Genomic DNA, 26,040 nt, shown 5'->3' with positions numbered 1-26,040 from the left:
CTTAATTATAAAATGGGGTAAGGCTTTCTACTGCCTGGGGGTGGGATGATGAGCTTCATATGATTAAGGGCTTAGGACAGTGCCAGCATACAGAAGTGCTCGTGAAATGTCCCGGGGACTACTCTGCCCCAGCTCTAACACTCCAGCAGCGAAACCTGCCTGCATCCTTCCACGGAGAACCAGCTGTTTCCTCACCTGGATCCCACAGCACCAGGAGAACACACCCGACTCACTGCAGGATCCCGGAGCTTACATGGTACCTGGCATGTAGGTGTTTAATGCTTGGTATGAATCCACGCCCCTCCCCATTAAGTTAGCTGGTTATTCTCCTCTATTTCCCTTTCCCCCATATCAGGTGAGGGGACCTGCATGGCCCTGGTCTCTGGAGACCAGATCTTTAGGGGATTAGGACCTGGGGGACTCTGGTAATGAGAGGATGCACAGCTTCTTGGCCTCCAGAAGGGGACTGTGCATAAGTGCTGGGCTGCCCCTGCCAGAACCAGCCACAAGAGCCTCAAGAGCAGCGGTGAGTGCTCCGGCTGCGTTATGCATCATAAGGCACTGCTTGGAAAGAGCTGCGTCATATCCTCTGTGAGCTGATTCATAAAAATGTATGTGGAGGCTGTGTATCTCGGTGCAAATGCTGGATATCAAAGGGTTTGTGTGGGAAGCCGCTTTGCCCAGGGCCCTGTGCAGGGGCAACAGACACAGGCCTTCCCAGGGAAGTGCAAAGACTGCAGGCTCTCTGAGCTGCTGGGGACCCTCTTGCCAAGGCACTCCGGCTCCCCTGTCTGCCAGGAGTCCCAGCCAGTGTCCTCATGTGCCGCCCTCCTTACCCAAAATGAAAGCAGCTCCTAGTCACACATAATCTGGAGACTAGCCTTTTAGTCCTCATCTCCACCACGTCCCTGACCCCCTCACACACTCAGCTCCAGCCACATCTCCTTGGAGCCTTGGTGAATGTTGCTGTCTTTCAGGTTCGAACCTCTCCTTCTGGTCTGGTCTCAGCGTAGGGGTCGGCTTCCACTCAGGTCCAGGTCAGAGCCCTGAGTCTCTGTTCTCACAGCCCCTGCGCTCCACACACTGCAGTGCAATGGCTGGGTGCTGTGAACGCCTGGATCCTCTTCCACCTCAACACTCTCTAGTGGGTCCTGAGCCCATCCCAGGGATGCAGGCAGGCTCGCTTACCTTGGCACTCCTGTGTGGTCCCCGAGGTGGCCAGTGTGTAGCCAGGGTAGCAGAAGCAGGAGTAGGAACCCACTCGGTTGACGCAGCGCCCTCTTCCCATGCAGGGCTCCCTCAGACACTCGTTGTCGTCTGAGCAGAGGAAGGTGGGGAAGGAGGTCAGGTGGACTTCCTTTGGGCACCTGTCAGCAACATGCCCATGCTAGGAGCTGGACAGGGAATGGTGCTGTGGGTCAAGGGGGGATGTGGGAGGAGGAGGCAAGGGAGATGAAAAATCTCTAAGGCTGGGGTTATGACATCTGCCCATGGGGCCCACTCAGGCACCAAGGGCTTGGAGTAGTGGCCCAGCACTTCCTCCCTGACCCATGTCCCCCTCCCCCAGTGGCCCCCGATCACTTCCTTTCCTTTAGGGCACACTGGATGTTTCTCTCCTGTGTCAAGCTCTTGAGGGGGCTGAAAATCAGTGGAGACATTTCCAACTAGGGTAGGCCTTGGTCTGCTCTGTAGGCAGCAAGACGGCTAGTTGGAAGGGTGGGCTGATCTCAGAGCTGAGGGCTCCAGGCACTAGTCAGGGGGCCCTAGGGTGGCTTCCCACTCTCCCGGAGTCCCGGAGACTCATCGGACGGTGCTCCCAGAGACTTGTCTCCCCAAGGTTAAGGTTGGCTTTGTCCACAGGGCTAGTAGTCTTCTGCAACTCATCAACCACACAGCACCACTTGGACCTTCTGCTGCCTGGACACTTGACTCTGTCTCCAGCCGTTGAGTGAGCCCAGGATGCCCCGTGCATACCCGTGCAGTAGGCCTGGCTGGGGTGCAGCTGGTAGCCGGGGCTGCAGATGCATTTGTACCCGTCTGGGAGGTTCACGCACGTTCCGGGCCCACAGATGTTGGTGGCTCCGGCGGCACAGCTGTCAATGCCTGTGGGAGACAGAGCAAAGCAGAGGTTATGGCGGGGTGAGGACAGATGAAGGCAGTGAAGCCGGGCAGTGGAGTGGGATGGGAGAGTGTGGAGGGCAGGGCACGGGGGCCTCAGAGGACCCACAGAAGCCTCACTCCATTCTTGGCTGGACCCTCCCATATCCGTGTGTAGCATGGTCTTGTATAAAACCGCATGGCACCCCTCCCAGGACCCCGAGTCCCAGAACAGAGTTGACCAAGACTCAGTGGGCTCCACCAACTCGTGTCCCAGCCAAGGGCCTCTCCTGCTGAGGCCTCCAGGCTGCCCTCTCCCTGAATAAGGGCATGGCTCTCACCCACAGCCCCCAGAGCTGCCCTCCCTTTCCCCTAGACAGATAGACAGAGCTGGTAAGTAGGGTATTGGGGGACACCTGCCAGAGGGAGAGAGAAGAGGTGGGTTGGGGCCAGATGAGCAGGGCCTTGAATGCCATGTTGAGACAGGCCTATGAGAAAGGGGGTCATGCAAGGTGGGGTATGATCAGAGCTATCTCAGAAAGACCCCCTCATCTTGTCATGCCATCTTGCTCAGAAAGTCAGCAGATGACTGATGGACTGGGCAGGAAGGCACAGGGGGCTCTTAGAAACCTTTTGAAATAATTCAAACAGGGACTGCCCTGGGTGGTGGTTATGGGGTAAAAAGTGGGGAGACATGCTGAATTCAGGAACAGTTTGACTTGCCTGGACTCAGCACTGTGGCCGCATAGAGGCTACTTTTTTGAACTGTGTCCTTAACACTAGAAAAGTGCCTGGTGCTTAGGGTGTGCTGATTGAATATGGGAGTGAGAGGCGCTTGCAGCCTTGTGTCTACCCTGAGGTCTTTGACATAAGCCCACACGCCGAGGGCTCCCCTGCCCTGCCCCACAGCACTGAGGTAACCCCAGAGACCCAAGGGAGTGGACGAGGTCTGGGTTGGTCCACAGCAGAGCGTCAAGGCGTTCACTAAATTGGACTGAATTGAATGTGCCCTGGCCTGTTTGCAAGGCTACCCTGTCCCTGTCCTGGCGCCAAGTTTGTGTCAGCCCAGGGGATTTATGGGGACCCCCTGCCTGGTTCTAAATATCCTCCCAGAGGGATGAGGTTGGGGGAAGGCAGGGGAGAAGAGGGATTAAGCTGTGGGTGGTGACTGAGGGGGGGATTCTGTCCCCCCACATAGCTGAGAGCTGCTGCTGAGCCTGGGCTCTTCCTCCTGCCCCTCACTCCTGTCCCTGCCTCCAGACCCATTTTTCTTGTCAGAGAATCCCCAGCGGAGCCCCTTAACGCAGCTCCTCTTACCAGGGGGACGAGGACCCTCCCTGAGCACAGAGGAGAGAGGGAGTGGGAAAGGGCGGCAGGATACCCTGGTTCAGGCCTAGGAGGGCCAACCCCTTCCTCCACCCCACACTCTCTGGATTGTTCCACCGGGCTGTATAGTCTCTCTCTTTGCCGGAAGAAGTCCAGAGCTACCCCTCTCCCCTGAGGTGAGCTGAGTCTGAGGTGAAGCGGTCAGCCAGCCCCCGGCGAGGGCACACGGGAGGGCGCACACACGGGAGGGCCGCACATGCGGGGATACACTTGCACAGGGAGCAGCTGCGGCATCACCAGCTTTGCTTCTCTTGACCCAGGTCCCCAGACAATGAGCCTTTGAGGAGGGCACATTCCGGAACAAGGTGGATTTGCCAGGGATCTCCCCCACACTGCACCCCCTCACCATTGGAGCCGGCCAGAGAGGGGGAACGCGGGCTCCCAGACGGTTAAACAGCCTTGAGAACAGAAGCACTTTCCTTCCCGAAAGCTGGCCCTCACTGTGGGCAGGAGGCTGCACTCAGCCGACTCAGGGTCAATAGCCTGGAGGAGCCAGGCTCCAGGAGGCTCCTTGCGCTGCCCTTCCTCCAGAGGGCCCCTGGATGCTTCTAGAAAGCCTCCAAGCAAGAGGCGCCCCCAAGACCTCCCTTCTCTGCCTCCTCCCCCGCTTGACTGGTGATCCTGACAGGACTCCTGGGTTCCCGAGGGGCACCGTCTGAGGTGAAGCCAGGGTGCTGAGCCTGAGCGGGAGTTCACTGTGCCTCTGTGGGAGAGGCCGCAGCTCTGACCAGGCTGACTGCAGGTACCTGAGGGGCCCAGGGCCACCAGCCCCTCGGCCGGGGTGGTCACACGCTCTGCTTCCTGGCTGTCCGGAATCCCTTGTCCAGGAGGTGGTGGCGTTGGTCTTTCGACGGCATCTCCTGGGGGCGGGGTGGGGGATGGAGAGGGGAGAGCAGCTGGGCCACAGCCCCTTGGCCACCCGCCTTCCCACCCCCAGACAACGTTCCCTGCGGAGATCCTGGCAGTGGCCCCTTCCCTCCTCCTGCCCTTCCGACTGCGGAACCAGGGGTGGAGCCTAGGGTGGGTCAGCCCCTTCTGCCCCCTAGGCTCCAGAAACTTAACCTGGTTCCAACTAGACTCAGAGAACCTGAGAGCTCTAATGGGTCCTTGAGCACACCCAGTCTCAGCTTCCATTTCACAGGGGACGAGACTGATTTGTGGAAATGGCCATTTGTTCAAAGCCAACTAGCTTGGTGGAGACAGAGCCCCTGGACAGTGCTGTCCCCAACTCCAGTGACCCTCAGCAAGCTGGGGTCTGCAGAGCTCCGGCCATTTCCCAAAGGAAGATGGGCCACAGGGGAAGGGCTCTGGGGACCTGACCGGCCCCTGCTTCAGCCTGCACTTCTGCTTTGGTCTCCTTTATACGTCGAGTGGCACCATGAAATGCAGAGAGGGTGCTGTGGCTAGGGAAATATTTGCAAAACAGCTCAGCGTCTTTCACTGACCTTACAGCACCTTAGGTGGCTAGAGCGCCCTGAAAAAAGCATTCACGTGTCACACCAGCCACCACCTCATCTGATCTGAGCCTCATGTATTGGCCCACGGTACAAATTCTATGGCGTCTCCTTCCCTCCCTTCTGTTTTCTGGGAGCCGCTAGGAGCAGGGACTCACCTGGGACCCAGGCAGGAACTTGGGTAGCACTGGTTGTGACCTGCGCAGACATAGGAGAAGGTCACTGTTGGTTCCTAGGTGCCCCCCGCCCGCCACCCCGTGGCGTGCTTTCTTCCGCCACACTCACCCCTGCCTCCAGGCTTCCCGGCCACCTCACTTATTCACCTTCTCGTTCCTTCCAGCTCTTGATGAGTTCTTCCTACATGCTGGGCACTGTGCCAGCACTTTATGTCTGTTGTCTTAACTAATCTGCTCAACTAGCCTGTGACAGTCGGTTGTGAGGACTAAGTGAGCTGATGTATGTGCTGTGCCCGCTCAGTGTCACATCAGCAAAGCTTGACGATTCTCTCAATGCCATGAGCCCAGATAAAGCGGCAGAAACTCAAGGTTCACCAGCCTCCCTAGGGTCACAGGACCGGTGTGGTGAGGCCGAGACCCTAGGCCATACCTGGCGTCCCTCACCACAGCGACCGGCCAGGGGCGGTGACCCAGGAGGGTCAGGGGCTCACTGGGGGCTGTGAGGACATGGACAGAGAACTCTGGTCTGGGAGGACAACACATGATTTTCCAGGGAGAGAAGTAGCTCCCTGGAGAAACGGTGTTTGGGGCCAGTCAGGTCTGTGGGTGGGAGGGGCAGACAGGTGAGGGAAGAAGCAGGTTCACTCTTCTGGAATGTTTTTCTAGGAGGACATTCGGTTCTTTACAGGGGAATCCTGGGCCCAGGGAAGGCCGTGAAGTGGTTTGAGGCCATCCACTGCTCTGTTTCCGCTTCCCCACAAGCCACCCACAGAGATCTTGAGGTGTAAGCAAGTCAGGCTCAGAAAGTGCCGAATCCAGAATTAATCTGGAACCAGTTCTAGACCTTACCTGCAGAGCCGGGACTAACAAGACATGTTCCTACTTCCTTTCTGAAGGGGGCCCCAGAGCACCCCAAATGAGAGAACACTTGTTTAAGAGCTGTTCTCACTTCCCTTAGGGTAAAACCAGGTCTTTGGATGGACCTTCCCACTCCAGTATCGCTCCAGGTAACACTCTACACATAATCCATCTGTCTCCCTTGCCTCCTTCAGGGGACACCGCCCTGCAGTGTCAGTGGCGACCCTGTCCCCCTCTCTGCCCCGCTTGCCCAGCCCTGCTGGGAGGATGCACTCACCTGGCCAGCCTGAGAGTCTCCTGGGAAGGAAAGGCGAGAGCATGAGCTCAGGGAGGAGAGCCCGGCTGCCTTCTCCCCTCCACCCATGGCCAGGGTTGGTTCAGTCTCTGACCTCCTGACTTGTCCCCAGAGGTCAGCCGTGGAGAGAGTGCAGAATTGTATTACCTGCTTCTGCCCCTCCCGCCCTGCCAGGACTGGCCACCACAGATTCCCCCAGAATGCCAGGTCTGGAGGGCCTACAAGGTGGCTTCCTTGGTGAGAGGAAATCTCTTGCCTTCCTCTAAGGCCTCAGGGACGAGTCCCACCCTTTCCTGGGCCAGTCCAGCTGTCAGTCCTGGATGTAACCTTCCTCTTTGCTCTGCCACCGCTCCTTCTCAAGCCTCCCCGCCACGCCGCGTCACTCCGCCCCTGCCCTGGGCTACAGCCCCGGGCAACAGTTCTAGAAAGAGAGGAGCTGCTCCTGGCCTGGCCAGGGTCCAGTTCCCATGACCACTGGGGCTCTGTCCTGACTTCCCTCTCTGTCTGTTCCAGATTCCTGGGGCAATTTTGGCCATCACATAGCTCTCCTGGTCTTAATATGTCCTTGGCCTCCTGCACTGTGGGCTACCAGGAACCTGGGTGTGCTTTCAGTGTGGTTCCCGGACCCCCTTCAGGGGTGCCTCAGCCTCTCTCTCCAGCCTGTGCCTCCTGGGCCCAAGGTGATGGAGCTGCAGTTAGTGCTCAGACTCTAAGGCCAGGGAGGGGAACTACAGCAGCCAGACTCCCCAGGGTCTCCCTGCCAGCTCTCAGTCCCTGCGGCCAGCACCAGCCCAGAAGCTGCACGGCCGGGGCCCGGGGGCGGAAAGGCCTGATCAGCTGGGGTTGGGGCTGCCGCTGATCTCTCCCACCTCCAGCAGCACCCCTTGGGGTGTGGGCACCTTTGACCCCATATGTGAGGGGAAGGAGGTGAGGCCTTCCCAGCACGCTGGGCGGTGGGTTCCTGGGGCTGGGCACTGCTGCTCTAAACTCCCTCTCCTCCTGCTCCAGAGTTGGGAAGCCATGGGTCCAAGACAAGTACCCAGGGGCTCTTTGGGGGGGGGGTGCAGGGGAACCCCTCAGCACCTCCCGCAGCCCAGATACCCTTGTCAGGGACGGTCTCGGGCTCTAGCCAGGTGTCAGTGACGGCCCGGAGCGGCTGCCTCTCCGCTGGCCCCGGCGGGGTCCCGTAGCTCTTCTGTGCTTGCTCCCTGGAGGGCCTGGCCAGTTCCTCCTCCTCGGCCTTCCTCATGGCCAGGCGGATATGTGAGCTCGAGTAGGTGTAGCCGTGGCCAGCAGGGCAGATCTCCCTGAAGGCCTCTGCAAGGTCACCGGACAGAGGACAAGCTGAGCGGCGCAGTTCCTGAGGGAAACCCGGGCCCTTCCTTCCCTCCCTTCGGGGGACAAGCACTTGTGGCGGCGAGGGAGGGAGGGCCCCAGGTTGGGGCAAGGAGTTGAGCAGGAAGGAAGGAAGGACTAAGGGTCTTCTGGCTTGAGGTGAGGTCCAGGTAGGGGAAAATGGTCACTGGCTTGGAGGAAGCCCCTTGGTGGCCGGAGATGAGACTGGGACAGATGCTTACCTGTGCCAGGCAGGGGGCATCTCTCACACTTGCTGCCCCAAGCTTTGCCCACTCGGCTGCAGCAGCAGATTTGCTTGGTGATGCTCTGGGCCAAAGGCAGGGTGCAGGTGCCAGGCCCCAGCGACCGGTAGCACAGCCCCTGCTGCATGGAGACGGCCTTGTCGGCTGCAACAGACACAACAGGTGGGGTGGGCAGGTGGCCAGCCTCAGGGGAAGTGCGGGGAGGAGGGGGGCAGTGGGCAGCCACCCAGCTGGCCTGGCCCGAGTCTCAATCTGTAGGTTCGGGCCCTGGAAATGCTAAAGGAATGTTGGGAGGAATGGCCGTCGTGGAAGGCTTTGGCATCTCCCTGTGTTACCTGTTGGAGGGGCCCCTTGACTTCCACCCTCTTGTGGAGAGCCGGAGGGCAGGAAATGGGGATGTACGTGCTTGTCTCCAGGTGCTGAGTGTACAGGTATTTACAAAAGGCATCGGCCTGGGGATGGGTGAGGAGCAATGTGCTCTAGGGCCACGGTCTCCCTGGGGAGACAAGACAAGGTGAGAGCCAAAGGCCTAATGGGGAGCTTTGAGGACAGGGACCCTGTCTTGGCCATCTTTGTAGCCCAGCACCCTGTTCAGTGCCTGGTACAAGAGCACAGTAAATGCTCGCTGGACCCATGGGCATGGATGGCTAGATCTGCAAATCAAAATTCTATGAACCACTGTGAGTGTGAGCTACGCTGGGTTTAGATGATCATAGTACTACCAGCACTGTCCCCTTTCTTGGCCTTTGACGGTGAACATCGAAGACCATCCTCTTGTATGTTATCTCAATGAAGGACGAAGTGGTCATGCCAAATGGGAATGACTGAATCCCTTGTCAGGCCGGACGAGGGGATGAGAGATGCATGGAGAGAACAACATGCACAGCTAAGGAGTTGGTGGCCCTAGGGAAGTCCAGGTCAAGGCCCAGGACTCAGCAGGCCAAGTTCAAATCCCTGCACCACCAGGAGCTACATGACCTCCCTGGACTTTACCGTCTTCATGTGTAAAATAAGGATGATGGCCATGGGGAGGAGACACCTGTGTTTCTGCCTGCTTGGCATCTATGCCCCTGTATTCTGGTGACAACATCCTGGTTTCCCTAGGGGATCCACCCTGTCTCCCTTTCTGTCCACGTGGAGTGGAGGCTGACCCTACTTCCTAGCTGAAAGAGTCCATACCCCTGGTCATAGTGAGTGGGTCAGGGATAGGCACTTGACCAAGTCGGCCCAATGATAATAATCAACTGTGGGACTTTCCCTGGATTATTACAAAAGAGATACTTCTTATTTTACTATTTTTAAATTGGAGTTTGCAAGGCTGGGAGATGTAGGCCTGGACTGTCTGGTGGACACCTTTGAGGGAATTATGAAATCAACACAAAGGAAACAGAGCAAGAGGCATCCCAAAGACACTGTGTGCACCTGGATCCAACCAAGCCTGCGGCACACCCACCCCTCGACTTTCTAGTTGTGTGGACCAATAAATTATTTTTGCTTACAGTGGTTTGAATTGGGTTTCTGTCATTTGCAACCCAAAGGATCCTGACTAATATACTTTTTAAAAAAAAGTTTGTTTGTTTGTTTGTTTGTTTAAGTAATCTCTACACCCAAGGTGGGGCTCAAATTTATGACCCCGAGATCAAGAGTCACACACTCCACCAACTGAGTCAGCCAGGTTCCCCCTGACTAATACACTTTCCTCACAGTGATGTAAGTAAGAGTGCCTTGTCAAAGGTCATGTCCTATATACACAGATCAATTATTGGTCAGTCCATGAGCCTGGGTCTCCAGGTATAATCTCTGCTTCCAATAGCCACTTCCCTTGGGATACTGTAGGAAATGGCTCAGTCCTTTTGAGCCCCAGGGTGTAGGTGACCTGGCTGAAAGTATCAGGAGGCTGCCCCAGCACAGAGGGGCCCTTGTAGACCAGCTCTGGTCAGGTGGTGGGGAAGAGGGCAAAGCTCAGAAATGAAGGGAAGAGAAACTTCGTGCCTGCCCCTTTCCACCTACAGGGAGGTAAACCATCAGAGGAGCTGGAGCGGGTAACAGTAGGGAGGGCCGTCTCTGCCTCTGTATTAAGTAAGGGTCTCTTTCTGGCACTAATAAGTAAAAGTCACTTCAGGAGTTGAAAATGTCTGCCTAAGAAAGCAATCTTAAGTGGGGGGTGGGATGAGGAGAAGGAAGGGCTATGTGCCCCTGGAGGCCTTGACCACATGTCCCTGTCACCATGAAGTCTCCCTGAGAGCCCTCTGACATGTTCTCCCCTCTCTGGCCTCTGCCTGTCTCCTCTCCCTGGAGACATGGACTGGGTCCCGCCTCACCCTTCCCTTCTCATGGGATGCTCCCCCTGGGTGGCACTGCAGTCTGGCTCATCCTGTGGCCTCCCCACACCCAGTACCTGGCGGTCTGTGGACTGACGGCCTGGCCAGCCGCGGGGAGCTCTACTGAGCAGGGGGTGGGGGCAACCTGACCTGGGCTGCCACTTTACAGATGCCAGTCAGGACTGGTTTTATTCAGTTCTGCTCAGGCCTCCCTGCCCAAGGAAAGCCCTGTCCGGGCCATGGTGTCAGCTCTGTTCTCTGGGGGGTGCTGCCAGCCTGGGCCTTTTGCAGCGGGAAACCACAGAGGCCGCCGGAAACCACTGCCCGGGGCGGGGGTGCGGGGGGGACACGCATGTGCACACACGGACGCACAGTGTGCACACACCCAGACGCGGTGCCGACACGGCCAGGGGCACGTTATGTATTTGTGGATGCAGACACACTCCGAGCCGTGAGGGACCCCAGGTTTGGGGGCCGGCCTGGGTGCCAGGCAGTGCCATACATACCACAGATAGGCCCTTTAAGGAAGGCCTATCTGCAGTTCAGTGACCAGGCTGCCCAAGTTGGGCCTCGAAGAGGCAGGCACAGCTCAGCCAGACATCGGAGCAAAGACAACACACATCTCCCCGAAGTAAATGAGGCAACAGATTGGACAGAATGGATGAGAGGGAAAACAGAAGGAGAAAATCCCAAACCGCAAAGCCCCCAAAGACATGCCAAAAACCCAAACTGAAGTCACAGCTGTCTCTGCTCCAGCAGGGAGGGGCAGATCAGTTTCTGTACACTGGGCCCAGCTCCAGGTTGAGACACAGACCCTGGGCCCGGGGATGGGGCCTGGGGGAACCTACTACTCTGGGCCCGGCCGGTGGACCCCGAGGATCCTATCTTGCCTCCCAGCGTCCCCCATCCCTGGTCCCCGCTGCCACTTACACACACAGCGGCTCCTGGACGGGTCCAGCATGAGGCCAGGCCCACAGGTGCACAGGTAGCTGCCCCTGGTATTCACGCACTCCGAGTCCTTGCACAGATCCAGGGTCAGGCACTCGTTGATATCTGCGGGGGTGGGGGGGTGGGAGGGGGTTGGAGGAGGTGAGGGAGCGCCCGCCCCACCACGGCCTTAGGGAGGGGAGCAGCTGGGCAGAGATCTTCCAGTACTTTCTCCGAGAAAAAGGGACAACAATAGGAGAGCTGCCATGTATTAAGTGTGGTCCCTCTCTCTCTGTGCCTCAGTTTCCTCGTTTCTCGTAACTACCAGATGGTCTTGTTAGGAGAATAAAATAAGATAAAAATTACAAATCACTTGATTCCACTAACTGGTAATAAAGATCATAATATTAAGAGTTAATGTTTCTTGCTTGGGTCCCTATCATGGGCCAGGAACCATGCCAGGTGGCTGACGTATGCTACCTCACTGGATTCTTGCCAACAATTTTACCAAGTAGGTCCAAGTGGCTTCATTTCATAGGTGAGGAAACATGGTCCAGGAGTAACTTGCCCAAAGTCACTCAGCTAGTGAGTGGCGTGCTGGGATGCAAACAAGGGGAGCAGATAAGGGGACAGTTTGGGTTGGAGTGGACAGAGCCATCTGCCCAGTCCCTCTTATTCAGCCTTCCTTGAGGGACTCTGAAGCATCTCCACAGGACCCCAGACCCAGGAAACATGTCCACAGTGAGAGCTGCAGGCTGGAGGGAGCCCAGCAAGGACGCGAGGCAGGAGGACAGAGACAAGTGCTGAGGGGCAGAGGGTTGGGATGGCATGTTTCCAGGAGGCCAGAAGGCCTTGGGCAGGCCACACACATCCTCCAAGACCAGTGAATGCTCATGCTGTTCTTCAAACAAGGGAAGGACATTAGCTTCCTTTGTGATCTCAAAAATATTTCATGCTGGAAACGTCTTCCTGCCAAGGGGAAATCCCAACCCTCACATTCTAAGCTCCAAGAAGTCTTGATGATGGTGCCTTCTTGATGATGGTGAGTGTGGAAGATTTGTGAGGAGCACCCCCACCTCCAGGACCAGGAGATTAGACATGGCAGCCCTGTCACCAGAGTCACCTGCTCACCCACAGGCTTCAGAGAAAGTGGCACTGAGCACAGGAATGAAGGGGCTAGAAGATGGCCCAACTATTCTTTGGCAGGACCCCCTATTGGCAGGGAGGCGCCTGGGGAAATGCCATTGAGGTCTAGGAAGGGGAACAGACCCATTTGCCTCTGGACTGTGGCCAGAGTGATATATCTAAATCTGACATGCCTCTGGGGTCCCCATTCACCTCCTAGAGGGAGCTCCTAAACCCTCACATGGTATCCAGGGCCCTCTACCATATTTCCCCAAAGGCTGGGGGTGAGCAGGCAGCTCTGATGGGGCCCTGGAGGCCTGTGCTGTCTCCTGTGAATACGTGGGCTGTCCTCCAGCCAGCCCAACTGTTCCTTTGCTTGTGCTGTTCCCTCAGCCTGGAATGCCTGCAGCCCATTTAGCTGGTCACCTCTACTCAATCTTTAAGTCCAGGTCACCCATCACCCGAAGCCCTTCTCCTACCCTCCCAGTCTGGGAAGGGACCCCTAACATGCGATCCCATGGCACCCACAGCTTCTTTCTAGCAAGAGTACTTCTCCCATGGTGTATAATTGTTTAAGCATCTGTATTCACCGGGGGCAGCTGCTGTGTTTATCTGTCACCGTGGGCTAACACCTAGCACAAAACATGCAGCTCCTAACAACACCTCAAAATTGCCCCGTGGCAGGAGAGAAGGATGGAGACAGAGACAGAGGACGGTGAGGCACACGGGTGTCGAGGTGAGCAGGTCCCCTCCCAGATATGGAGACCAAGGCCATAGACATGGGAAAGGGGGGAAGTTTAAAGGGCAGGCCCTCCTCGGGGAGGGCCCCTGGGCTTCCTGTATCCTTGGGGCTCAATGGAGGGAGGGCCAAGAGCTCCTTTGAGATCCTGGGAATAACTTTAACCCTGCGCACTGGGAAACCTGCCAGGAGGAGAGGGCCCTCGGGACAGTTTAGATATAAATGGCCCTACTGTACCCTCCAAGGGCAAAACTAAAGACTTCTCTCCACACCCACCATCCAGTCTACTAGTCCTCATTGCCCCCAGGGGAGTCTGACCTTGAGCTGGGTCAGAGGCCTGCCCTTTTGCCTGGTCCAAGCACTTTATCCATGGGCCAGAAATCCCCTTTGGGCCTGGCACCTCCCAGGCAGACAGCCTAGCCACCCCAGGACTTCCTCAGCTCCCTCTCTCCTGAAGAAACCTCCAGGGGGAGGGTACTTAGGAGGCCATCTGGGTCAATCCCCTGTCTCTAACCCAGTTTCATTTAAAGTAAGCCATCGCGGCAGCAGTGTATCCAGTTCTCCAAAGGGGAAGCTGCCTCAGCTCCCTGCTGACCTCTGCCAGCCCCAGGAGCCTCCCAGCTGGAAGGCCCTGCTCACATCTCCTACTGCCAGGCCCACAGCCAACAGGGGCTCCCTGCTCAAAGCCTGAGGGGCAGCAGCTGCCCCTCAGTGAAGGCTTCTGGACCCCTCAGTCACCCTGGTCCTCTGCATCAGCCCTACTGGGATTCCCGCAGTGATGAAGCCATAGCTGAGCCTGCCTCCCAGCCCTGTGTCCCAAGGTGCCTCTGGGCCTTGCTGCCCCGTAATGCAGAGGGCCCCAGACCTCAGGTGGCCTCAGAGAGCCAGTCAGCCAGGCCAGCAAGGCCAGGGGCTTTATGGGCCCCTCTCCTCCACCTGTGTCTTCCCTTTCCCCTCTCCTGGTTGTGGGAGGGAGGTCTGAGCAGCGGAAGGTGATTTGTTGGGGGAAGTCTACAGAGGTCCCCATCAACGCAGGCTGACTAGATCCTGAAGTCAAAAGTCCTCCCATTCCAAGGAGATTGGCCGAGGAGGTGAGGGGACGTGTGGGGGCTGGGGCAGTACCTGCACACACAGACCCCACAGCTCTAGAGAGGCACCTGGCCCAGGTCCGGTGCGGGCAGGTGGAGACGGGAAGAGGGACAGGCTCAGCTCCCAGGGCCCTTTCTAGGCTTGCTCTCTCATTTTCCCCCCAATTTCCTTAGGCCCCTGGAACCAGCAGCCCCCACAACTCCCCGCAGCTGGGGCTTAGAGATGCCCAGTGAAGACACTCAGTGACACCACTCCTTCTGTCTGGGGATGGTGGGGGGATGCACTGGCATCCTCAGACCTTCATCATCCCCCCGCCCCAAGCCTAGCCCTGGCCCGGGGTCACCCTTACCTTGACAGTGAGTGAGATTCAGTCTCTTATACCCCTGGGGACACTCCAGCTGGCCATTTTCAATCACCGGGGAGGCTGAGGAGTAAAGATATAGACAGGTCTCACTGAAGGGCCCTTGGGATCCTCTGTCACCCATGCTGAAAAGTGGGGTGCAACCGACTCCACAGCTGTGAGGCCCTGTGCCCCCAAGTCATCACTGTGGAGAGCTGTGCCTCCTTGGCTACAGTCCCCCCACCCCCACCCCACCCCACTCCCTGGCCCTGGCTCTCACCAGGTTACTCTTGACCGACCCTGCTCTTCCTAGAAATGACACTCGGTGACTCTGTCTTGTATATAGTTATAGCAGGACATACAGTGCATTAGCAATGTTATACACGCTAATGGGATTAAACAAGTTTTATGTATTTATTTATTTATTTAATTTTTGGGTTTTGAAGTAATTATAGATTTGCAGGAAGTTACAAGAAATAGTCACAGAGAGGTCCCGTGTGTCCATCACCCAGTTTCTGCTAATGGTTCCATCTTCCATAACTATAGCTGTTTTAGTAGTTTTTAAACATGTAGATGCAACAATTCACAGTCCAATTCTTAGTTCAGCTTATTTTGACCCTGGGTTTTAATGCTGCTATAGCTGACAAGGTATCTCGGCTCAAGATGGAAGACGCTCCCTGTCGATGGGATGGCACGGAGAAAACCACGCGATTCAGTTTTCACGCACTCTCACCAACTGTGTGAGGCTGGTATTGAAAGCTAGCCAGCAACTTTCTGTCTCCCCTGAGGCTGGCGAGTCGTTCCTACAAATGTAAAATACATTCGAAAATGCCAGTTTTCAAGTTTTTTAAATGTGCAAATGGAGTTGGTTTACAGCAACAAATCCCATAATGATGAAACTGCTTCCAAACATCCGTTTTCTCAAAAGGCTCTTTCTGTAGCGCAGATGTCTTGCCCGGCAGCCCTGCCCAGAGTTAATGGCTGACCAAACCCAGCGGCTGTTTGACTCCAGATGGACCAACAAGGAAATAAGTCTCAGATTCTGGGGCCAGATACCTATCCTACCTTGATTTCCCAACATTCTTCCGTACTTCAAAGAGGAAAAAAAAAGTGCTTTGAAAAAGAAAAACCTATTGACTTAAAAACAGGGAAACATCTCTGTTACTTTGAAGAGACAGACTAGCATGTCAGCCTCCAGAGGAATGCTTTGAAGGGTGTTTTTTGTTTTTCTTTTCTTTCCCTGAAAAGCTCTAGCAGGTAGCAGAGTCCTGACAGACATTTGTCATCATAGGAAAGAGCAGCAGATGTGGACACCCATCTTTTTGGGGTGTTTGTTTGTTTGTTTGTTTGTTTTTAAAAAGAATAGCTCATCTATAAGTGTGACCATTTCTTGGCCAAGACATAGCCAGCAATTCTCAAGGGGGAACAGGGGCTCTTCTGACATAATGTTCCATTAAGATCCCCTTCTAAAGTTTTGTTTTATAAAGTGAACCACACGATGACTTCCTCTAGCAATGTGTCTTCTGATTTTATTTATTTATTTATTTATTTATTTTATTTATTTGACAGAGACAGAGATAGCAAGAGCAGAAACACAAGCAGCGGGAGTGGGAGAGGGAGAGCAAGCTTCCCTCAGAGGAGGGAGCCTGATGCGGGGCTCGAGCCCAGGGCCCTGGGACCATGACCTGAGCCGAAGGCAGACGCTTAATGACTGAGCCCCCCAGGCGCCCTGTCTTCTGACTTTGACTTCCTTGTGGCAGTAGCCTGCCTATGACCATATGCTGTGGTGAGGGGATTTTGCTTGGAGCGCCCTCCACCTCTAAGTTCTTTTTATTTCACTCAGAGCATCAGTAACTACCCTTAAGGAGTTTTTGGAAAACTTATTTTTATTGAAGACGTCATTTACTGTTGAGACTATATGCCTGTGGTTCATCCTTTCTTTAGTAGTATCTTTACAAAAGGATAGTTCTTCATATATTTTGTTGAAATGGACTCTCGCAAATACCAAGAGGCATGTTAGAGATATCTACACTCTCATCCAATTGTGCAGCAAAGCTTGAGCATCTTGGTGTTTTTAAATGTTTTTCTAACCCAGATGGCCTCTGCTCTATTGTTAGCTGCTAGTTCCCAGCACATTATAGAATTGGGGCAAAGTCCGTAATTCGTGATTATTGATCTAAACCGTATTTCATACAGCCTTCTTGATCATTTGGATCCTGGGGTCCCTTTTGGGTCACATCTGAGAGGTCCTCATTATTTTTACTTCGGAATACGGTTGATTACAGGTCAGGGGAGAAGGGGCAGCAGTTTAAAAGCGATTACTTGCGATTATGTAGTCTTATTTCGAATCCTATTTCTTTGCAAGAATTTTTTTAGAGTCACTTTTCCACTTGGTGAGGGTTGTTTTCGATAAAACTTGACAACACAATAGAAAAACCCCATAAACCCAGCATTGTTGTAGGTTACGTGTTGTGATATGCCAAAGACAAACATGAGGAGGCGCCGCGTTTTCTTGGAACCCCGCTCTTCCCTGAGAACACTCCACAAGCCAAACATGACATCTGACAGTCTGACATACAGACCAAGTGAGGATGTGAATCAGTAAAGCCTCATTTTTTCTTTAACCTTAAAAACATGTCAGTTGAATTTGTACTATCTTTGCCCACTACAGACGACAGTCTCGCTCGGGCTTTGCCTGTCGTCCCACCGTCGGGGGACTAGGCTCCGGCCTGATGGGGATAAATGAGGATTCTGAACATGCTGACGCTGAGACAGAAGGATGGGAGTGAGGCTGGGAAATGTGAGGGCCCCTGGCATGGGGCCTGGGGGTATCAGCTGAGGGCAGGGAGGACGCAAGAGAGGGGGGAGGTTGTTTGGAGAAACTCAGAAAGCAAGCTGATTCGATGCAGCCTGCAAACATTATGAGGAGAAGGTGGGAAAAAATAATGGGAGGCAGATGCCTGAGGGCCGAGGAACGGTAACAAGGGAACATTTGGATGGAGTCGTGAGGCCATTGGTATACATTATCCTGTCTATTTCCCACACAACCATCCTGCAAGGCAGGGAGCATCGTCCCCATTGTCCAGATTAGGAAAGCGAAGCTCAGAGGGGGCCCAGTAGTGGCTCAACCCAAGCCTCTGGCTGCGGAGGCCACATCCCTTGCATGTAACTGCTGAGAGCAGGAGGGAGAGAAGGGGCCAGGAAGCCAGAGCAGCACCGTGATGTCAGGAGGGAGACATGAGGCAGAAGGACCCCGCTTCTTGAGTGAGCAGGAGAGGAGTGGTGGGAGCGGGGCTTAGTGCTGGCACCTGTGAGAGACCCCAGGAATGTGCAACCTGAGAGGAGCTGTGTTCACTCATTCATTCATCAGGATTCACGTGCTTTTCCTATAAAGGGATTTCTTCCCCAGAGGACTCTGCTCTCTCGCTAGCCTTAAGAGAAACTGTTGGAGGGACAACTGTTGGTGAAGGCAGACTTCTTTAGAGAGGAACAAATTTCAAAGCCACTGTCCCGGGTGAAATTCCCATTTTGCCAGCAACCCCAACCTGATCCCAAAGAGGGCCCTCAGACCCTGCCTCACACCTCCCAGAGGCCACCTACGAGCTTCTGTGAGACCAAGTGCAGCATCCAATCCAGAAAAGTCAGCTTCAGTCTCATCCGGGGACAAAAGGCTGAAGTTTAGATAGCCACGTGGAAGGGAGAACCTTGGCTCGGGGTGGAACTCAGCACCCACCCGCGGCTCCAGGCCTGATCCTGGCAGCCGGCGAGCTGTGTGATTCACAGAGTGGGAGAGGGCAGGCGCCACTGCCCCTGCCACCCACGCTAGGTTGCCTCCCAACACACTCAGGCCTTCCCTTGCCATGGCACTTAAAATGCTGTTATGACGGCCGGTTTGCTTGTCCATGTCCCCCACTAAAGTGTAAGCTCCATGAAGACAGAAACCTTGTCTTCACCATTGCTACATCCCTAGAGCCCAGCACGGCATATGGCACACTATAGGCACTCAGTCATTTTTTTTTTTTTTGGTAAGCCCAACATAAGGTTTAAACTCACGACCCTGAGATCAAGACCTGAGCTGAGATCAAGAGTCGGATGCTCAATTGACTGAGCCACCCCGGTGCCCCTAGAGGCACTCAATCAAGATGGAATGAATAATAAAAGCAAACACTAAAATAGCATCTACTATGGGCTAGGCCCTATTATAAAGTCCTTACACGTATTAACTTATTTAATCCTCATAACAATCCTCGAGGGAACTTACTAATATTTTCCCCATTTTATGGAGGAGCAAACTGAGGCACAGAGAGGTAGGAAACATGCCCCAGGTCTCCCAGCTGGTGGATGGAGCTGGGATTATCAACCCAGGCAGTCTGCCTCCAGAGGATAGATTCTGAACCACTCCTCTCTACTGCTGCCAAATAAATAAATCAGTGAACTCACACCAAGCCTCAGGAGTTGTCCAGGCAGGAATCCTAGGGTCTGCAGGCTACAGGGAAAACCATGCTCATCAGGAAGTATATTACCCTTTTTGGGAACTTCTCTTCCCTTTTTTTTAACATGGGTTCAGGAGAGCAAGTGGGAAAAACAAAGGCAGGGGTACCCAGAAGGAGTCAGAGATGGGCCAGAGGACCTATGGTCAGAGATGGGCCAGAGGACCTATGGTCAGAGATGGGCCAGAGGACCTATGGTCAGAGATGGGCCAGAGGACCTATGGTCAGAGATGGGCCAGAGGACTTATGGTCAGAGATGGGCCAGAGGACCTATGGTCAGAGATGGGCCAGAGGACTTATGGTCAGAGATGGGCCAGAGGACTTATGGTCAGAGATGGGCCAGAGGACCTATGGTCAGAGATGGCCCAGAGGACCTATGGTCAGAGATGGCCCAGAGGACCTATGGTCAGAGATGGGCCAGAGGACCTATGGTCAGAGATGGGCCAGAGGACTTATGGTCAGAGATGGGCCAGAGGACCTATGGTCAGAGATGGGCCAGAGGACTTATGGTCAGAGATGGGCCAGAGGACCTATGGTCAGAGATGGGCCAGAGGACCTATGGTCAGGAGATGGCCCAGAGGACCTATGGTCAGGAGATGGCCCAGAGGACCTATGGTCAGAGATGGGCCAGAGGACTTATGGTCAGAGATGGGCCAGAGGACTTATGGTCAGAGATGGGCCAGAGGACCTATGGTCAGAGATGGGCCAGAGGACTTATGGTCAGAGATGGGCCAGAGGACCTATGGTCAGAGATGGGCCAGAGGACCTATGGTCAGAGATCGGCCAGACGACCTATGGTCAGAGATGGGCCAGAGGACCTATGGTCAGGAGATGGCCCAGAGGACCTATGGTCAGAGATGGGCCAGAGGACTTATGGTCAGAGATGAGCCAGAGGACCTATGGTCAGAGATGGGCCAGAGGACTTATGGTCAGAGATGGGCCAGAGGACCTACGGTCAGAGATGGGCCAGAGGACCTATGGTCAGAGATGGGCCAGAGGACCTATGGTCAGGAGATGGCCCAGAGGACTTATGGTCAGAGATGGGCCAGAGGACTCATCAGAGGTTGGGTAAATGACCCACAAGGTCTACCACCGAAGTGTCAAGCAGAATGAATAAAGGCAATGGGGCAAAACCCGCACTACACCTCACGGCCCCTCAGCCAACACAAGGAGGACACTGGGGTTGGGAAGCAGAGAGAAGTAGATCTGGAAAGAGTGGCTAAGCTGTGTTTCCCATGGGCACTTCAAAGAGACATGTGGACAGCTGCCAGGGACCTTGCAGTTGAGCCTCGTAGGCCTGAGAAAGCCCAAGCAGCTGCCGAGGGGTCAGCTGGGATCAACCCCAACTCCCAGGAATCTGAGCATCACAGAATGCCCATGAAGCCTGGAAGGCAGACATGCGTAACTTCCTGGTACGGAAATGTGGGTCGTGTGGGCCAGAACCTCAGGTCTTCTGGCCCCTGACCCCAGCCCTGTCCCCTTACCACTGCACCTGGGCCAGCTCACACACTGGGGAAGGAAGCAGAGGGGCCCCTGGCTGCGGCCTGCCCCTGCCCTGCTGACTCTCCCTCTTGGCTGCTGGGACTCCCAAGGAGGCCTCAACCAGCACAGACTAATTCCTGGAGACAGTTTTGGCCCTGACTCTACAACAGAGTTCAGGGAAGAGATGGTGGAGACATATGTCTGGCCATGGGGCTGTTTACAAGCCATGCAGATCTCAGCCTGTGATGACAGATGGCCCCAGCAGGGAGTTCTGGAGGGTACCTTGCCATACACCACTCTGCCAGAAGACAGACGGACAGACAGATACACACACACACCCCGGGTGAGGCTAAGCTGGATGCACTGGGGCATGTGAGTGGACTGGAGCTGAATCCTCGATTCGTAAGCCTCGGGCGGGTAAGCTGCAAAGAACCTTCTAATCCCCCAGAGCACTGGAAGGAGTGTGGGTTCTGGGGCAACCAGACCCCATCGAATTCCTGGCCCCCACTCTGACTAGCTGTGTGACCCGAAGCACGTTTCTTAACCTCTGTCAGTCTTCATTTTTTCATCTGTAGAAGTGGGGACAGAAACTCAGTCTCATGGGTTGTGAAGGTCAAGTTCACTGAGAATCAATGTCAGACTGAAGCTAGCACCATGCCTGGCACAGTCCCTGTAGATGCTCCCTAAGACTTAGTTCCTCCCTCTTCCTTCCTTCCCTCCCTCCCTCCCTCCTTCCTTCCCTCCCTCCCTCCTTCCTTCCTTCCCTCCCTCCCTTCTTCCTTCCTTCCTTCCCTCCCTCCCTCCTTCCTTTCCTCCCTCCCTTCCTTCCTTCTAGCAACACAGTTTTAAGGTTAGCAAGCAGGCTGCTGCCCCTCACTGGCTGGAGACACTTGGGCAAGTTGCTCAACCTCTCTGAGTTTTCTTATCAGTAAAATATAGGTGACAATTCCTTCCTTGGGGCTATTGTGAACAATAAAAAAGCATGCAAAACTCTGAGCACGATCCTTGTCACATATTGGTGATTATTATAAGGTTCATTATGCCACATTTTCCTGCTTGGTAAAGTCCTAATGGATCCCCCGAAGGATTGTGGAAATCCCACCCAAAGATGGGCTCTGACTGCTTCCTTGGGGTAGCATAAGAGCTAAAGTGGGTGTCTGGGTCACCACAAGCAGTGGGGGGGAGAGGGGTCTTGTCAGACCCTTGGCTCAGACAGGTGCCACTCCAGCCAACGCCACCGCAGCCCCCCCCATGGACCTCTCCAGGCCAGAGATGCCACGTGTTGGTGACCCCCGCCCTGGGGTAAGGAGGGCGCTAACTTGAGCTGAGGCACAATTCCCTGGAGGCCTTGAGTCCCTTGGAAGAAGCTCTCAGAACATCCCTGAGCCAAAGAGACTGCTTTTTTTCAGCCCAACAACTGGAATTCTGAAAAATCCCATTTCTTGAGGGCGGGAGTCTGGGCGTCTCAGCCAGAGTCCCAGAGAACAGGAGCCCCACCCCAGCACAGCTGTTCCCTAAGCCAGGGTCCTCTAGTTGAGCAAATTCCGCAAGCCAAGTGCACAAGAAGCAGCCTAGAAGGCAGATCCAGGCCGGTTAGAGGTAGGGGGTCTCAGGTCACGTAGACACAACTTCTTCACCTGTAAAATGAAGAAGGTCACGCCCAACTCCCAGAGATGTGGTCAGGATGCAGTGGAATGAGGAAGCACTTAGCATGGTGCCTGGCACACGGCTGCTAACAGCAATGGTGACAAAAACAATGTTGCTGCTGTGACTTGCCCTGGTGCTGCCCGCACCCCCTCACATGTGCCCCCCTCCGCAGGGGCTGGCCTCCCCTGAGCCGGTCCCTGGGCAAGGGCCCTGGCCAAACCAAGGCAAACCAAAGTTTGCCTTCTACTGAGGGTTTCCAGCACAGTTTCGGACACATACATATGAACCTCCATTCCCTCAAAAATCAGTATCCTTTCCAGCTCCTTCTACGAGCCGGTTCTTAGCAGGCTTCCTTTCTGTGGTGGGGAGCGAAGTACTTCTGGGCATGCCCCATTGTATCGTTGGGTTTTGGTAAGCTGCAGTTTTTAATAAGCTGTTCTTTGTGTTCAGTTTCGAACTGAGCTCTGCTCACCAGAAACATCCACACATTGGCATTAGCCCTCCAGAACCACATGGAACAAGTCTACCGGCTTTGCTCTGGGACAATTCATCCAGCACATCTCTGTGAACACTTAGGCCTGAGCTGTAGGTTGCTGCCTGCCTGTCTATGCAATCCCCATCTTCTTGAGGGATATTGTCCTTTACACGCACATAACTCATGAGACATGACCCCGGGCGGCCCCGTCTTGGCTGTGAACTCTGAGTCTAAGGTCCTGGTTTTTGTTGTCTTTGGGTGGGCTCAAGTCTCCCCAGAATCATTCGGGAGATTCCGGGCAGCTGAGAGTCAGACACACTGTGGTTTGAAGCCCCGCTCCCCTATTCTGCTGTGTTACCTTGGACAAGTTGCTCAGCCCTCTCTGAGCTTCATCTTCCTCATCTGTCAAGTGGGGATAAAGACCCTTAGCTTGCACGTGGTTGCGACAATTTCATGAGACCAGGCAGGTGAAGAGCCCAGTGTAGCATGTGAATGTTCAGCAAGAGGGGCTATCATTGCTTTTAAGAGGGAAAGATGCAGAACTCCTTGAAGGGGCAGAGCAAGAGAATCAGCAGTCCCTGGAGGGACAGGCAGGGGCCTGGGTTTTGAGGTGACCTCATCCCATGCCAGGCAGATGGACAGATGATCTCGTGGCAAACAGCTGGAGCCCACCACTGCGGTCTGAGAGCAGGGTGCCAGCCCCGCCCACCCCAGCGAAGGGGCCTGGGGGTTGACACAGCCGGTGCCAAGCCAGATGGGGCAGCGGCCAACTTTCCAGTCAACCCAGATGTCTGTCTTTCTCAGACAAAAACTCAAAAATGTGGCCTTAATCAAAGTGGCTTTTGAGAGCTGTCACTCTTTGGACCCTGACAGGGGGACTGCAGAGGCTCTGAAAACTCCTGAGGGTCAGGAAGATAGGGCTCAGGCTGCGTTCTGGAAGGTCGGCTGCATCTGTCACCCAGAGCGAAGGAAGAAAGAAGGGAGGGGATCAGAGGCTGACCTAAATGGACTCCCTGAGCCATCTCCCTGAGAAAGAGAGCACTGGAGAATTTTTTCCGGAAGAAAAGGGATTTATCTGTGCCACGTAAATGAGATTTCAAGGCAGTCTCTTTCCTCATCAGAAATAGCATTGTTCTGCAGGGGCCTTCTTTGACAGTCCAGCATGGAGCCTCAGAAGCAAAAAGGTGATCTAGGGGAAGCTATGAAGTCACATAGCTCCCCGGCTGTTGGCTTTATTACTCCCTTCATCCCCTGATTCTGCTAGATGACCTTGTTGGGGATGACAAAGCCCTTCCCTGAAGGACACAGCCTTATTTCATCAGAGGAGACTTAGAGGCTCAGAGAGGCAAAGCCACCAGGCCTAGGAATGTTCTAGAACCCAGAAGTCCCGCCTGCCTTGCCAACCATTCCCAAACCTACCCCAGCAGCTCACCTTTTCTTCTTCTGACTCTTGCACGGTAGCTTGCTTGTCATACCTACTTAGAGAACCATCCCCAACCCACAGCCCTAGGCTCAGGCGTGGAGCTAGGTGTCTGGCACCCTGTCAACACAAGAAAGTTTCCTCAGTGTCTTGCCCCTTCTCTATACAATGCCATTGCACTTGAACATGTTGTAAGTGTTTACGTTCCCTGGTCTTTGTTATTTCTTGCTCAGTGTGCTGGAATGCTTGACATTCCAGGGTTTGCAACCTGGTGCCTGGCTTGCTGAGATGTGCTGAACACAGTGTGGGAGGAGGGTGGGAGGCACTAACTGGGACAGGGAGGAGGTGAGGGCACAGCCTTGGGTGTGCTGTGCTCCAGGAAAAGTTTCTCACTCTCTTGGTCTCACCTGCATCTGCAATTTCCTTGAGTTGTTAAGCTCTTCCCCATCTTTTTGGCCTATTCTAATAATTCTTCAGATCTCATCCCGGATGTCACCCCCTATAAGAAGCTTTCCCTGATCCACAAATTTGAGCTAGGATCCCCTACCCCACAGTGAACAGATGTGCAGGTTGTCCACTGCACAAAAGCACATCTCAGAGAATCGCTGGCATCTTAGATTTGTATTTGTAAAGACTGTTTTGAACAAAGGAAGTGGCACCTTCCTCTAATTTGTACAAAGGTGCTCTAGGACCTATCTATGGTCCCGGTTCTGCTGTGTTCCCACCGCATCTGGCATTTGTCTAGTTAGTGCTACCTGTATACGCCCCCCATACCCAAGACTGTAAGCTTGGAGAAAGGAGACACTGCTTCTGGCTCAGTCTCCACTGTCTTTCCTGGGCCCACACACTAGGAGCACTTCAAATGGGTGCTTCACTAATGTAAATATCCATTGACTGAATGGAATGTGGGATGTGGAAGTCTCAAGGGTGGGCCTAACCAGAAGGAGGAAGGGAAAGAGGGGAAGAAGAAAAGTGGCGAGACATCTCTGGCCTGCAGGGGGAGATGCTGAGCAGTTCAAGGCCCTCTTCCGCCTCCGGGCAGCCCGCCCTTTTCCCTTTGTGGAGGGATACTTTGCAGCAGTAAGAGTAACAGCTACTGTTTACTGACCTGATGCTAAGCACATGCCTCATCTACTTGCCACAGCAGCCCCACGGTCTCCATTCTGCAGAATGCAGAGGGCGCAGACAAGAGGTCAGCCAGCAGAGGTACCTGCTCCGTGCTGGGTGCTCAAGCCTGGAAGCTTACAGCTAGCCTGGAAGCTCCATCACACTGCAAAACCAGCCACACTTATTTTTAATTTGGAAAATATGGTCCCTGCTCCACAACCAAGTCTTAAGAACAGCCCTGCCCCTCCCACCTGTGGGCGCCAGGCCAGGCCCCCTACAAAGCCAACTCACCAAGTTGACTGTTGACAGGAAAAAGAAATCCATGCCAGGCCTGGGCCCAGACCCCAGGAGTGGGGCCGGGTGGGAGAAGAGAGGCCCAGCGGGCAGAAGCTGTACTCAGGCACAGGCACCTGATCACCCACCTCCCAACCGGAGGACTGATGCCTAGGAAAGCAGCATGAACAGGCATTTTGCTGACTCCCAAATCCTCAGTGCTTGGCACACACAAGGCACCTGGTTAGTATTTGCCGAATAAATGAACGAACGAGTGAATGAATGAATGAATGAATGAATACATGTTAGGCTTTTCCCACCATCCAAAAGAGAGCGGGGAACTGGGTTTCCCATATCCCAAGGCAGAGGATCCTCTGGGACAGACACCCAACCTTGACTGGGTTAGGAAACAGGAGGTGAGGCGGAGGCCTGGAGGCCCCTCCAGGGAGAGAATGAGGGAAACGCCAAGTCACTACATCAAGGTCACTGGGCCCCTGATGCCTGGGCAGGGGGGTATGTAGAAGGGGGCCCAGCATGGGATGGGACCCCTACAATCTGAGCAAGAACAACTGGCATGAGGGAGGAACCTCTCCCAGGCAATCAGATAGAGCAGAGAGTCCAGGCTGCACCTGGGCTCGAGCCTTCTGAGCTGTCAGGAGTCTCAACCACCAGCCAGAAGCACCCTCAAAGCAGATCTGGAAAGCCTGCCCAGTTTACCAGCCTGTTCTCCCTGCCTGGCCT

The 26,040-nt window shown here is 54.7% G+C and overlaps 1 protein-coding gene across 1 annotated transcript in view; it reads right to left on the bottom strand.

The window, feature by feature from the left end:
- The window catches only part of LTBP2 (latent transforming growth factor beta binding protein 2), a 102,488-nt gene that overhangs the window by 21,431 nt on the left and 55,017 nt on the right, over positions 1–26,040 (bottom strand). Inside the window, 9 exon segments of the mRNA XM_027569333.2 lie at positions 1,189–1,317; positions 1,975–2,103; positions 4,230–4,343; positions 5,096–5,135; positions 6,249–6,268; positions 7,368–7,583; positions 7,844–8,008; positions 11,116–11,238; positions 14,415–14,489. Coding sequence (XP_027425134.2) covers positions 1,189–1,317; positions 1,975–2,103; positions 4,230–4,343; positions 5,096–5,135; positions 6,249–6,268; positions 7,368–7,583; positions 7,844–8,008; positions 11,116–11,238; positions 14,415–14,489 — 1,011 coding nt within the window.

This window comes from Zalophus californianus, chromosome 6 (assembly GCF_009762305.2).
Source record: "Zalophus californianus isolate mZalCal1 chromosome 6, mZalCal1.pri.v2, whole genome shotgun sequence".
NCBI classification, from domain to species: domain Eukaryota; kingdom Metazoa; phylum Chordata; class Mammalia; order Carnivora; family Otariidae; genus Zalophus; species Zalophus californianus.
Note: the sequence above shows the minus strand (reverse complement) of the source record. Positions and strands in the feature narration are given on the sequence as shown.